General features: G+C 42.6%; 1 protein-coding gene across 1 annotated transcript in view; it reads left to right on the forward strand.

Annotated features, from left to right (window-relative positions):
- Positions 1–297: 297 nt before the first annotated feature.
- The window catches only part of sv2ca (synaptic vesicle glycoprotein 2Ca), a 29,629-nt gene continuing 14,891 nt past the window's right edge, over positions 298–15,035 (forward strand). The window contains exons 1-2 of the mRNA XM_022193125.2: positions 298–541; positions 6,637–7,441. Coding sequence (XP_022048817.1) covers positions 6,844–7,441 — 598 coding nt within the window. The 5' untranslated portion in view covers positions 298–541; positions 6,637–6,843. The remainder of the gene's footprint in view (positions 542–6,636; positions 7,442–15,035) is intronic.

Consider the following 15,035-nt stretch of genomic DNA (forward strand, 5'->3'; position numbering starts at 1 on the left):
CCATGCTCTTTGTTCACATTGAAATAAAACAGTGATCTGCACTGTAGTGAGTGGAAGAGCAGCGACGGCTTCTATCAGAGCTTTTTCCTCGTGTTAAGCATTCATGCGTCGCAGCGTTTCACGTCAGTCACCTAACTAGATTGTTCCATCAGACGGAATTACCCGCATCACTCAATGAAATACAATGATTGATCACACTGCCCTCCTCTCTCACTCTCTCTGCCTCCCTCCTGCCCACCACCTCTCTCTCTCTCTCTCTCTCTCTCTCTCTCTCTCTCTCTCTCCCTCCCTCTCTCTCTCTCTCTCTTTCACTCTCTGCTTTCCTGAAGTGCTGCAGCCACAGAGAGAGACCGCATCGAAAAAACAAAAAAAGAAAAACACATTGTCGTGCGCTGGCAGTTCTCTCTAATCCTATTCTATAGTGAAGAAAGAAAGAAAGAAGAAAGCCCACAATATTATTTTTTTCTTTCCAAAAAACGCTTGCACAGTTGGTGGAATGGGAAACTATCAGCTCAGTTCACTCTTCTCGCCATGAATGACGGTAAGAAATTACTTTTTTTGCTGAAAACATGCTGACTATAAGACTTCTGAGTTGGAAAAATCTGTTTCAGTCTTTTGCATTCATCTACATTAGAGCTTATGAGTAGATATCGTTCATTTTATTGCATCTTTCCTCTATGGAGTCCAACTAACATCGAGGCTGGCAGACAGAATATGGAATTATTTATTCATAAGTTTGTGTGTCATTTGTTAGAAGTTCGGGTTGTTTCTGGGCATGACTTCACTAAACTGAGTCCAAGTGCCTCCTATAAAAGTAGAGAAAACAGGCTTCATTGGTTGAAAGTAGGCTACAAGTATTATTAATTGATATAACAAGGATGCAGTCCCAATTTCTGCATCTTTTTAACTGTGGATTTTCATCAGTTCAGCATTAAACGTCTTTTTTGTGCATTCCTTCTGTGTGAGAAATCAGATTTAAGCTCCAATAATAGGGTCTGACAGTGAGTTTGCATCCTTGAAATGTGATTTGGAAGCTTTATTTAGTCCATAGTTTGCATGTCTTTAATTCAGCAGCAGGTTTTAGAGGAATCCTTGTCCTTGGCATGAGCACAGTTTTGTCTTGTTGGCTGTGGACTGTTCATGCTGTAGTGCAATCCAGCCACCTGCCCCGGGGCAGTTAATGCACTCTGCACTGCCGCCAAAAAGAGAGGAGAGGATGCGGGAACAAGCAACTGACTCATCCATGAATTGCACCTCAAGAGGCAGAGAGCGATTGACAGGCACACAGCCGGTGAACTGGAAATCTGTGGCAGAGTGCTTTGTTTGCAATCCCAGGGCTGCTGTAGTAGTCCTGCTGGGTTTACACTGAAGGGGTCCATCAATGGGAAAATGCTAGGTGAAGTAAAGTGATTGCAGGTTGCAGAAAGCATTTTTTAAATCATTGATTTCAAGTTGATGTCAGTTTTTTTTGCTGCTATGGTTAACAAAAGTGTCATTGGGATTCATAACATTTCTCCTCTGCATTCAACAAATCTCCATCTGAAGCATCTGACTTGTAATGTAGTTTTGCTAAAGTTTATACAGCAACGCATAGGCTATTTTGAGGGGAAGACATTTTCTTCCAGTGAAGGAAGACAGGACTTGAAGAACAAAGTATGATGTGACAGTGACGCTGTAGCAGAGAGTAGAGAAAAAGCTTGAAAAAAATAGTCTGTCTGCTCATTTTGTTGACATGCACAAGCATATAGCTAAAGAAAGGTATACCAGAACAGTCATTATTTAGGTTAAACACAATAGTTTTACTTTCAAGAATCCTCTAAACAAGAGATTATCTGTCTGAAAAGGACTTACAATGTCTTTGTGTTTGTTTCTCCCTCTGTGAAATTTTTACAACTTTATTAAATGTAGGCACACAGCACATAAAGCAGTTTGACGAAAGCAACAAATCACTGTAACACGTGACCAGTAAACGTGTCACGTCTTGCATCCCCTTCGCCTAATCTGGGGTATTGCGTCATTGCAACGCACAAGATCTGCACCAGACAGTGGTGGTGGCCCATTATGTTTCATATCTCCTGTGTGTTGTGTCAGCAGTGAAGTCTGGCAAAGCGGGGAGGCCATGTATTTACCATGAAGATCTAACCAACATCAGCATGTAGGGGGAAAAATTGACAACACAGGGTATTCTTTGTAACCGTTGTAGGCATGATAGCAAAACATTTTTGTCCACAACTCATAATATGTTTTCTTTCTGTGCCTGCATTTTGTGATCTAAATAGATTCATCTGGAGGAACACGTACATTTTTTGACTTTATTATTTCAGTATAAGTAAGGAGATTGCAGTATCTATAATTTAATAGTATAAATAGGGAATTCCCTTTTTCTTCATTAAATTTTGCACTTCATGTAAGTAAATACAAATGTCAACCTGCTGCAGCTCCATTATGTATTTACATATATATTATAAATAACATTAGCATGGTTTGTAACCATCTGTGCTTGTGTAGTCTGTATCATCTCTGTTGGATCTTTCATGGCTGTTTGTTGGCATTATTTCCTATGAAATGTCCATTTCGAAAACTATTTTTCATCCTGTTCTCCTGAGGAACAGCTTCCCCCTCACTGCCACTGTCCTCTCTCCCTCCTCCACTCAGTCAGTAATGGCATCAGTGTTTGATGAAATCTCACTAACGCAAGACGTCCCGGGCTGGCTGGGCTTCTGCCTTCCAGATGAGGTCATGGGCGCTCCGGTTTGATGGGATTACATGCAGCTCTGCCCACTTAGAGATTGGACCTGCTTTTTTCTGATGCTAATAGAACAAACCACCCGTCATTCCACGCTGCTTGCCCATGCCTTTGAGAGGGCAGGATGGCCACGAGTCAAACCTGGCTGAGATAGAAAGCATTTGTGATTCAGATTGAGCAAGGGGCACAAACTATAAAACACAAAGAGTGATTAGAGTGTATAAGAAAAAGAGGGATACCACTGCTCTCACTGTTTTGCGTCATTACGTGCATTTTTAATGCAGTGAAAGAGCCCATGTCTGGACTAAACAACTGCACTTAGCCAAAAAGGGCACTATTGATTTTCCTTCAAGTTCTCATGGAAGTATTAAGTATTTGTCTCCACTAGAAGTTGAGGGTCAAAGAACCTGAAATTCTTGAGTAAAAATTAATTTTCTTACTTCTTATTAACAGCCTGCTTAGTCATGCCAGCCTGTTTGGTGACGGCTGGAGTTGTAGATTAGAGCCTGTGGTGACATCAGTCCTTTGGACAAGCACACTGCTTGTAGGAAACTCTTACTGTGCTCATAATTGCCTCATTATGTTTAAGGTTGCTCTGACTCCAGATGAGGCTGTTTATGGCCGTCATCGTCGTTATAATGTAATATGGTGTAATTAATATTTTTTTTCCCTCTTAAAATGCCCTTTTCTGGGTTCATGACTGTGCCACTGTTGACTAATGCTTCACGACAAGTAGCAGAAGATATGGACCAAGTTTGTCAAACATACAGACTTTGGATATTAACGTAATTCCCAAAAAATGTTCCCAATTTGTTGGCTGTATGGCCGAAACTCCTGCAACCTCAATCTCTTCATTTGTCTTTATGTTCATGCAAGAGGTAATTTGGGGCCAAGCGATACTTGACCTAGAGTTTTTTTTTTAGTATTTTAAAGAGGTTGAGGGAAAGCAGTGCCTCCATCCATCATGCAGACGGGATATCGCCAGAGCAAGGCCTATTTTCAGCCATCCTCTCACGGTTCACAGCAATAGTACACACACTATATTAACTCCCATTATTTTAATTATAGAGAGCAACAACGCCCTGGGACAGTGTATGGATTCAACTTCTTTCTATTCCAACACATTCCCTCCTCAACATGTTGGTTTATTATCAGTAGAAACAAATATTTAGGCTGTTTGGAGTGAATTGAATGCAGGTAAAAAGGCTGGATTTCCAACTACTCATAGTGGTGTCTTGATTGATACTGAGTTTTGAATGAAACAGGAGGAACACGGTTAAAGCCTAAAAATAAAAAGGGGATTTCGTGAAAGAGTGACCAATAAGCATCAGAGGAAATAACAGACAGTACAGGGGCAACCCGAAGCAGAAACAAAGAGGATGAAGGAGAATGTGGCGGAGATGCCATCAGATAAAAGTGAGATTGGTTTATTTGGCAGTCTTTGTGGTGACCGAGTGTGATTGTGATTGCTCCCGTTGCTCGCGCTGTCTGCTCTGTTGGGGTCTCGTCAGCTGCGGTCAGGTGAGGTTGGTCGCCTGTGTGCTCGGTTGTCTTCTGAGCTTCATCACCGCTGACAGCGTGCCTCACCACACACTCCATTAATTCTCTGACAGGCGGCCTCCACCAGTATGAAACATCCCTTTTGCTGGTGTGTAAATGCTCAGTTTAAGCAAAAATGTGTCTGACAGCCAACATGACTTAACCCTCATGTTGTCCTGCGGGTCAACTTGACCCGTTTTAAAGTTTGAAAATGTGGAGAGAAAAAGATTTTCACAGTAAAACTTCTGATGTCCACACTTTCAACATTTTTGGGAAATTTTTGAACATGTTTAAGAACATTCTGAAAAAAATCAACAAAAATCCAGCGAATTTCAGTGGATTTTGGTTCATTTTTTTCAGAATGTTCCTAAATAAAATATTTTCACGACGTTAAGTTTTACTGATATATATGTAATCACTTTAGATATTTTTAGAATTTTTTTGGAAGATTTTTACACTTTTTTTAAAAAATATTTATAAAAATGTTCTTGCCAAATTTGGAGGATTGAAAAAAAAACTTTTAAGGGAAACTTTTAAGGAATTATTGGAGTTTTTCCCCTGAAGGTTTTACAAATTTTCAGAAATTTGGGGAATTTTTGGATTTTTTTTCAGACAAGGAAACAATATTATTTTGGTGCCTGCAAATGAAGACAACAGGAGGGTTAATCCTGAAAGAATAGTGGCACCCCTGAACTGTGACATGCTTCTTACAGGATGTCAGTCTGTGAAGATTTTTAACATTTATTTTACTTAAATATGTGTTGAAAGGTGCAGCTCCACTCGTGACAAAAAACTACAGTATCCAATGTTCAGGAAGAATTCTACACTGGCTACACTGGCTATTATGGAAAAAAAGAGAGAAGAAATTGAAAATCGTGCCTCAAAGTGAAAGTTGACCCCTTGTACTGTTGCTTTTGGATGAAGGAAACAAACAGATTGCTCCAAAGCTGTGATTAAACTCATCCCTGTGACCGTATCTGAGGTAGCACCGGTGTCAATGGAGGCATTAAAAATGATCAGTCTATGTGTAAAGGAGTGTGCTCATAACCACAGAAGTCATCCAGTGAGCCAAAAGGGATTAGCAGAGTCACCTTGAATCAGCAGTGTCATTTTGCCCAGTAAAATTGCATTATAGGAGCTGGAGCTGGCCCTGTGATTTGTGTCCTCCTGACAAGGCTTCAGTGTTCATTAGAGGCTGTGGTGAGCAGTCCTTAGACACACGGGAACCGCACACACTGGACGTTTCTGACCACACACACACACACACACAGTGGACAGCTCTGACCATCCTCACCCTGCTCATGAATATGCACTCAATCCTATCTGGAAATGTTTTATGATAAATTGAACAATTTAGGGTTTTTCTAATTTAACAGATTGGAGTCCATAATCAGGTTTGTATTCGTTTGATAACGGTGGTGCATCTGTGCTTGCTGTGCAAATTATTGGATAAACAGGCCACAGTGAGCCTGTGGATCTCTCATGTGAAATCATGTTACATCATTTTCCTGTGAAGCTGGGGTCTCCCTCCCATCCCTGGTGCGTCAAAATGGCAAAGGGCTTCCCTGTCCATGCTGTGTTCATGTGCACTCACAAATGTGCATAGCATGTTTCTGTGTATTTACTCATGTGTACCTTTTGCAACTATGCGTAACCTAGTTTATGTGCCAAAACACACTTGACTAGACAAAATTAAGCCCCTTAGAGAAAAGCTTGTGCGTGTTTCTGCGGCATCCTGTGTCAGTGTATCCACTCGTGACCATTCCTCCTTTCCCCCTTTCTTTGCACAGATTAAATATGACAGTGGCGTTCCAGTTGGTTCGTCACTCCCATTATAATGAAACATCTCTTTATTGGGGACAAATTGATTTTGTGCCGAGCCCTGTTTATTAGCTTCTGCTCCTCTGAGCTGATCGTGATTCAGCAGATTCAGCATCTCTGTTTAAAACAATCATCCCCTCAAAACTAAGACCAACTCATGAAATGTAGAACAAGGAGAGCGCCTCTGGAAATCGACTGTTCATTTTGAATAAAAACTGAGAGCTGTTCGGGAAAAAAAGAAAAAAAAAAGGCTTTTCCCCCTCACATCAGTCCAAATGATTAAAAGGCCTGGAAGAATGGTGAGTGAATGATTAAAGGGGTTTGTGCTGTCAGTGGGGTGTCAACGGTACGTCTGAGATGGTTATGGATGTCGTGGAGGAGACGTGAGTTACAGGCAATATCTCATGAACATCTTCCTGTCTCTGACTTTCTTTCTCTTTTCTCTTTCTTCTCTCCTCTGTCCTTCCTTTCGCTTCCTCTTTTTGTAAAATAAATTTGTCTCTTGCTTCCCCTTCCCCCATGTCTTCCAGCCTGGCCTATGATTGCCATTGTGGGTTATCTCCTGTGGTGACTGCACACTCAAGAGTTTTCTTCCCTGCTGCATCTCGAGACCCACTGATCTCACCATTGCTGCAATCCCCTCATCAGCTTGCATCACCCCTCTTTCCCCTCTTCCCTTCTTCTTCTGCTTCTAACTATCCTCCGAATCCCCGTGAAGACCTGCCAGTGGAGCCAGAATGGAGGACACTTACAATAACAGGACTTCCCTTGTTAAGGGGGCCAAGGGCATGGTCAAGGAGGCCAAACGGCATGCAGCAAAGAAAGTCAACAAGGTGGTCGATCGCGCTACGGATGAGTACTCAGCTCACCGCAACTACAGCCGATTCCAGGATGAGGAGGACGAAGATGAGGACTTCTACCGAAACCCGCCGAAGCAGGACGGAGAGGGTTACCACGACAACGAGGAAGGCTCCAGCGATGCCACAGAGGGCCACGACGATGAGGATGAGATCTACGAGGGCGAGTACCAGGGGATCCCCTCGGCAGGAGACAAGAAGCATAAGGAGGGCCAGGTGGCGTTGGGACAACCGGTGTCAGACTCCACAAGGGACCGTAAGGAGCTGGAGCAGGAGAGGCAGGCGGATGAGGAGGAGCTGGCCCAGCAGTACGAGCTGATCATCCAGGAGTGTGGCCACGGGAGGTTCCAGTGGCAGCTGTTCCTGGTACTCGGGCTGGCGCTCATGTCAGACGGGGTGGAAGTGTTCGTGGTGGGCTTTGTGCTGCCCAGCGCTGAGACAGACATGTGTGTGCCCAACTCCAGCTCTGGATGGCTCGGTAAGGACCCTGCATGTGTTTGTGTGTCGGTCAGTGATTTTGCATCCAGTTGTGCAGCTGGTTCAGTGTTACTTCAACTGATTGTGTTTGTTTTATGATTCTAATTGTGTTTTCCAGTGATTTTTCTCTATGTATCATTTATTACAGACCTCTAACAATAACATTCCTAGAACTATGTCTGCTTTACTTGTTTTTTTCTTTCTTCTGAGAGGAACATAAATGTGCCTCGTGCATCTTTCGGTGCATGGAACTTGATTAAGCATATCTTTGTATCTGCATTATTACAAAGCAACACTGATATGTAAAAGGCATGATATCAAAGTAGTTTCCCCTCGGGGGTCAAATCAATAAAGTATTTCTGATTCGGATTCTGTATCTAATTAGAAGGCACCCTGCTGCATTATGGGAACCAGTTCTTCTGGAGCCTGATTTGTACTTGGCCTTCAAAGTTGGGCTTCAGCTGTACAGATCTGGACTCTCACAAGTCCAACAAATAGACTGAGTCACTGCTGCACTAATTTAAATAACGAGTAACAGGTGTCAGTGCTCATAGGTGTCACATTTTTCGAAGCACAGCAATAATCAATGTATGATTTAAACAGTTTCATCATAAAATATGATTTTGGATCTGGTGATGTTCAGTGAAAATATCTTCTTTTCCTGGTGGTCTGGATGTAAAGGTGCAAATCGAATAACACACACGAAGAGCATTTAGCTTCTGATTCAACTACATCTAGAATCAAACCATTTCAGCATGCACATAAACATGCTGCACATTAGAATCATTGTTTGAATGAGTGTATTGTGTGAAATTGCCACCAGCTTTTCTGTGTGAGGGATGTCGCTAGCCTTGAAAAATGGGATTGGCTCGACGTGTTTGTACTATACGTGTCACACTTTGTCCAGTAACAGTGTGTCACATGGATGAGGTGTTTCGGTCCGCTGGTCTCCGTGTCAGGATTAAGAGGGTAGCTAGTATTCCCTGTGTGCTCTGCGGGTTGAGGTGGAGTCTCAGCAGTCCCGGTAGCTGCAGGTGTATAATCCATCACCACAGAGCTGCGTACAGGGGCTGACTCATTGTGTCAGTACCAGAGTGGAGAGGACATTAAATCAGGCACACAGCCCTTAGATACTAACTGCCACAGTGAGACGTGATGATACATCAACTTCACCACAACATCGGATACAAAATTGATATGGCGGCGCCTCTTTGAGAACAGAAGTTGTGACTGAAAGTTCGAGTACATGCCTAAAATGAGAACGACCCCGTCACTTTTTAAAAATAATTGTTGTACCTTGTCAAAATCATACAACATTATAGCAACAAGAAAACACTTGTTGGTAGATGCTGTTCCTGTCACGCCCTAACAAGACGCTGTGGGTGTGAAACCTTCACTTTTCCGTCTCTTTCCAAGTATCCATGTAAACTCTTTTCTCCCTCTCCAGCCAAGCAAAGTCCTGCAGGCATTCATGCTCTACGCTCTGCTTCTCCTTGTTCGTGACTCCATCCCCTCACCCTCCATTCTATGTGCCTCCCTTTTCTTCTCCCATCCTCCCCCATTCTCCTCTCCTTTCTTCTACTGATTGCCCCCAGGCTCCTCCCCCGTTGAGGTGAACATGATTGGTGTATACAAATGTGTGTGTGTGTGTGTGTGTGCATGTTGGAGCGTAGCCTGCATGATTACTGTGACCTTGTTGGTATCCATTTGGAGTTTTCCAGACTAATTACACTTAATTATAGCCAACAAACCGAAGTGAGTTGATGTTTTACAGGTGCCATGGCAATTTTTTATTGCCTTCAAGTGCAGGAATACAGAGTTAGTTAAATCTGTGGACGAATGTGATTGGGTGGTCTAATTTTTCTTGTGTCTTACATAACCTTTATTTAACTAAGCAGGACAACAAGGCTGTTGTTTTGCAGTGACAGGCTGACAGTTAGATGCCCTTTTTATGTTGGTCTGGTGTTAGCAGTAAAAAAACATAGCTGTAAAATAGAGGTTCAGTTTCAGCAGTCTTACCTGCAGCTTGGCCCAATTAGCTCAACTGGCAGATTTAGCGGTTGAGAAGCCAGTGAGGAATCATGTGGCTGCATCAATGGTCGGTTATGGTTGTTAGAAAAAGGAGTTGTGCTCTCCATCTGTGTTGATATTCTTCACTTTGTGTGTTCACATTCACTTCGGTAGGTTACTCTCAGCATTTTGACATGTCACAGCCCACACATAAAAATGATGGGATGGCTCAGTTCCAGTACGCGTCCCAGTAAACCACCAGCATGAGCAAAAGCAGGACCAAGACAAAGTGGAATGCAGCTTCTCCATACTGTGACAAATCAATATGTCTTCTATTTATTTGACATCATGCACGTATGAGAAACATAGTATGAGAATTTCAGACAAGTGATTTGAGAAACTTCATTTACGCAGTGAAATTACGTAAGAAAAAGCCAAGAAAGAGCCTATCTTGACTATACACTAAATGAGCGTTTCAAAATAATTTCATCTAAATTGTGGTTAACACTGGAACTAAAAGAAACACAATGTTAATGTATTTCCTATTATTCCCAATCCCCTCTCATCCCCACTCTCACCCTAACCGGTCGAGGCAGATAGAAGTCTTCCCTGAACCTGGTTCTGTCGGAAGATTTTTCCTACTCAATAAAATTTTATTTTATTTTTTGGTTCCTTTCCACCGTTCCTCACTGCTTGCTCATAGGGACTCCAAAGGGAATGTTGGATTGTGGAGTCCTTTGTTGTCACTTTAAAAATGCTAAGTGCTCTGAGATGTCATATGTTGTGAATTGGATCTCTGAAAGTAAAATTGAATTGAATTGTAAGTAAATATTAAGTTTAATGTGCAAATTGAATTCTCCAAGCAAACGTACCTACTGTCAGGTGGGAAGAAGCGTACGTTTTGTAGAGGAAGTACATGGCCATTTATAGTATATCTCTTCCCAGGAATAACAAGTGAAAAAACACCCTAAACCACTAAAATCAAATAGCCTTTAAACAAATCAATACTTCAAAAACAGAAGAAATCATTTATTTCACTGGAAAATTCAACTCATGCACCAAATACACATTTGAAATACAGAATTTCGAGAATATCCATTTGGTGTTTGGTTGGTGCTACCTGGGCTGGACTCCCATCACAGTTGCAGCGTGCAGCTCCATTAACCACAGAACAGGAGGAGACAGGGGCACACTGCACAGAATGAGCTGAATGTAATGGGATAATGCAGTATGAAAAACACCAAGGCCTGAATAGGACGGATGAGTAAAATGCTGATTCGATTACTGAATTCAATTTGGTCCTACCAGTATCCCGATGTCACAGGAATCTTTAGCGTTACATCAGAATGAAGGATGGAGTGATGGGTTGGGAAGAGGAGGAAGAGGAGGAGGAGGAGGAGGAGGAGGAGGAGGAAGGGGGAGTGGGGGGTGGGTGTACTGTAAACACCTTGGATATGAGTGGATGATGTGGGGAAGGAAGCAGGAGGCGAGACAGATGCTGTGAGATGAGAGGAGAGGCAGCTTTGAAGCAGAGAGATTACCAAGTTAGAGAGGAGTAAATTGGGGGAGAGGTGTGGGTGGACGGGAGAGGTAGAGATGGGTGGTGTTAAGTGCACCAGCAATGTGAGGGAGAGGCTTAGCCATCATCTCAGACACAACAGACAAAGGGAACGCATCGCCCTATCATTACTTATTTGTTCTCCTCAGCTGCCTTCTTCCCTGCTGAAACTCCCCTCATTTTTTCCCTTTGACATTCTCTCAATTCCCTGTTTTCACTTAACAGCCATCTCTCCTCCGCCGTCAATACATCCTGCCTCCTTTCTTTTTTTACTGCTCTACTTCTTCTTATCTCTCCTACCTTTTCCTTTCTTGGCCTTCTTCGTGTCCCAACTTCACTCTCTGTCTCCTCTCAAGCTCCATCTCTACACTCCTTCTCCCTCTTTGTCTTTTCATGATTACCCATCATTCCTTTTTTCTCTCTCTTTTACCCCCCTGTCTGTGTGAGCCAGCTGGCAGGCTGCGTGGGGCTGCGTGGTCCAGGGGCAGCTGAGCATGGCTAAACTGCAGTAAGATCGCAGCGTCACTGCAGAGATTACACTACTTGAATAGTGCAGCTCGCTCCACATTGTGTGGGTGAATGTGTGTGTGTTTGTGTGTGTGGGAAAGAGGAAAGGTGGGAGTGTTTGATGAGACTGAAAGTGTGTGCATTTCTGCTCGCATACGGACACCAAACCTGCTGTCACCAGCAATATCAGCCACGAGTAAACCATGTCGAACCACACGCTCTTATCACAGTCCCATAGCATCGCTGTATTTCATGGGAATTATCACAGTCTTTAATGTTAATGACGGTTGGATCATTACTGATGCTGAGTGAGTCATTTTAAACCCTGCACTCTAAGCCCCACAATAGGTTACTTTCATATAGATTCCATTGAAAATCCTGCCCCCACTGATATGACTTAAATATGACAAAAAAGCTTCAATCTCTTTTTCTGCGGGGGTGGCAGAAGACGGAGGCATGAATCCGATCAAACTGACGCGATGTAGTACAAACGTGATTACACGCTGCTCACTGTAAAGGAGCTGTTGACAGTGGAGCAGAGAGGAAACGAAGGCAAATACTGTAAATGAGGAGAGAGGAGCAGGGGTGTAGAGGGGAGAAAAGGTAGGAATGAGGTGGGGAAGGGAAACGAGAAGCGAGCCAAGAAATTGGAAGGCACGAGGAGATGGGAGAAGACAGAGCAATGGAGGAAAAGGTTGGGAGGAGAGGCACGAGCTGGGTAGTAATGCAGAGATTGAGAGAAACTGAGAGTAGTAGACTATTTCAAAACAGAGAGAGGTACTGCGGTGTAGCCGGAGTGTACAGCAGACACGCTGTTGTATGATAGTATCATCATTATGAATAAAACAGGACGGGTGTTTTTTGCGATGCTGAAACAGTTGGCACTGCTAAGAGCGAAGAGCATCAAAGCATGAAATCAGAGAAGAGGTCGTGATGCAGCTCAGCGCTCCCACGGCTCTCTGGGGGCTCCTTGGTATGTGACAGGGCAGAAAACACTGCACCAGGGCCTTCCCCATCTTCCCCCATCCTCCCCTCCTCACTCTCTTTCTCTTACCCTATCTGGCAATTACCAAACTCTCCTCCTTCATTACCCTTTTCTCTCTTTTGTCGCCCCTTTTATTGCTTTTGCACTTGCTACTGCATACTTATTTCATTTGCTTGCATTTGTGCTTGATCCTGCATATTTTTTTAGCCTTTCCTCCTTCATCTAGTTCCCCATCTGCAAATTTAGCAGCTCCAAAGGAAACTAAATGCATTTGTAATATGTGAATTCATGTATTAGATTTACAACACTTTGCTCCATATTTTAGCCTATAAGAGCAACTCTATGGAATTTGTGTCATCTTTAGAGTGAGCCTGGGATGTTGCTGAATATTTACCACTCTCGAAGACGTGTTTTGACATCTCAACATAGTGTCATGGGGCAAAACCTTTTGCTTCTGCCTGAGAGGTCTCCTGACACACTGTCATTTTCTGACGGTGCTCTGAGTCTATACGGGTTCTCAGCTCTAAATTCAGCTGTATTTCACAGTCTTGCGTGAGGCGTTTGTACCAGTTGGCATCCATTCACAGCTTTAAAATCATAAAGAGAAAGCTATAAATATGTAAGTAATATATTAAACACATAAGCAATCCTCAGGGCAAGACTCCCATCCAAAAGCAGCAGAATGTACCCAGAATTGGTTGCCTGTTTAAATTTTGTCATTTGTGTTTGCCCATTTTATGTGCTTCTGTCTTTCTGCAAATTTCGAGAAGATTGTATTTTAAAGATCTCCTTTTTTGTTGTCAGATTTATGTAAAAGAAAAATGTGGCATGTAAGTTAGTTTGGACTAAAATATACATCTTGGAAACATTTTAGTTAGACTTTGAAGGCTGTGGAAAACATACTGCATTACCCTTATAAAATTCGAAATCCCTTTTGGAACAAAAGACACTAAATTCTGTGTGTAGCATAAATTTGGAACATGACAGGTTAATTTCACACAAAGGGATGTCTGTGCTATTTTTGTATTATATTACACCACAGTGCCCTTTGCTGGTGCTGACATCATGCTTGAAGATACTGTGGAACAAGTGAGACACAACGTCAATAAATTCACTACGTAATTGACCGTCCTGTGAGAGATGTACTCATTAGTTAACAGTTTTATTGCCCTTTTTTTTTAAAAAAAAGCAGCAGATTTTTCAGAGGTTTTATCCTCTTTGTCTTTTCTGTGCCGGCATCTCTAAACACCAAAGACTAGTTATTGTTTGTATTAAAAGTTGAAAAGCGAAAAGGCCTCTGGATGTTTGGATGCACGACATTTAAATGGGAGGCCAGTGGGTGTTTGCCTGTGCACCGTATATCTTGCCTGTCCTTAATGAAGCAAATGTGAACTGTGCATAGGCTGAAGACTCCGTTAAATTTAAAATTGAATTTATGGTACCTTCTGGCGGGTATCTAGATGGCTGCCAAATGTGACAGATAGCTGGGTTTTGACCCCTGAAGCGAAAGAGTCAAACAGATATCTGCTGGCAGCAGAGGAGCACAGACCTGACTGCAGACATTACAGGAAGGAAATGCATCTTACGATTAAGATTATTGTAATGGGATGAACAAAGTGTCCCTACGGCTGAGCTGTATCACTCCATATATGACTGCAACTTCCACATCCTCTTCTTCTCTTGTGGAATTATGGATATGATAACCTCTCTGAACCAGGTTAATGCTTATGTGTCTGGAAATACCTGAAACGTTGCTGTTATATTATCTGTGAGTAAACTCGGCTGTGTTCCAGCCCAGACTAGAAACATCACAGACATTTCAAACGGGAAAACAATCCAGCTGGAGTTGCTCTTTGCTGCAGACATGAAAGCCGCTGACTGCACAATGCCACATGCAATATAGACTAAAGCAGTAATAATAGGCTCCTCTCTTCAGGGCAGAGTCATGATGATCAGTGAAAGAAATCAATGCTGTTTTGTTGGAGCATTGATCCCATTTGTGATGAGAGAGATTAAAAGAGAGCAGAGGGCCCTTTTGTAAAGTCACACCGCATTACTCTTCACATTCATCTTCCCATTGATCAGAGCCGGTTTTCTGTCTTTTACACACTGTATTTACTCATCAGCGTTAGAGTGTGTTACCGGAGCCGAGGGTTTCCTGACTGGCTTTGAGGTTTAGTGTCATCAGTCAGTTTAGTTGTTAAGATGCAGTCAGAGTGGCAGGAATACGGTAGCTTTAATGTGGAAATTGTACGTGTAGCAAAAGCTTCTCGTCAGAGGGAAATTAGAAAGTATAGGTATAATATGTAGCCCAGTGAATATGTCTGTATGTGGGTGTTTGAGTGTCCATGTGTTTGTGTACAACAACAAAAGACAGGAGTGATATTACCACTTGTACTTAGCATTTCCTTTTCCCCATTTAAAAGCATCACAGTCCTTTATAAATTTTGTATTCTGAATGGTCTGTCACGAGTGCAATGTTCTGCAGTACTTTCATTTAAGAGTTTGCCATTTACCAGCAAAGGGACTTTTACA

This window comes from Acanthochromis polyacanthus, chromosome 7, assembly GCF_021347895.1.
Source record: "Acanthochromis polyacanthus isolate Apoly-LR-REF ecotype Palm Island chromosome 7, KAUST_Apoly_ChrSc, whole genome shotgun sequence".
NCBI lineage: Eukaryota > Metazoa > Chordata > Actinopteri > Pomacentridae > Acanthochromis > Acanthochromis polyacanthus.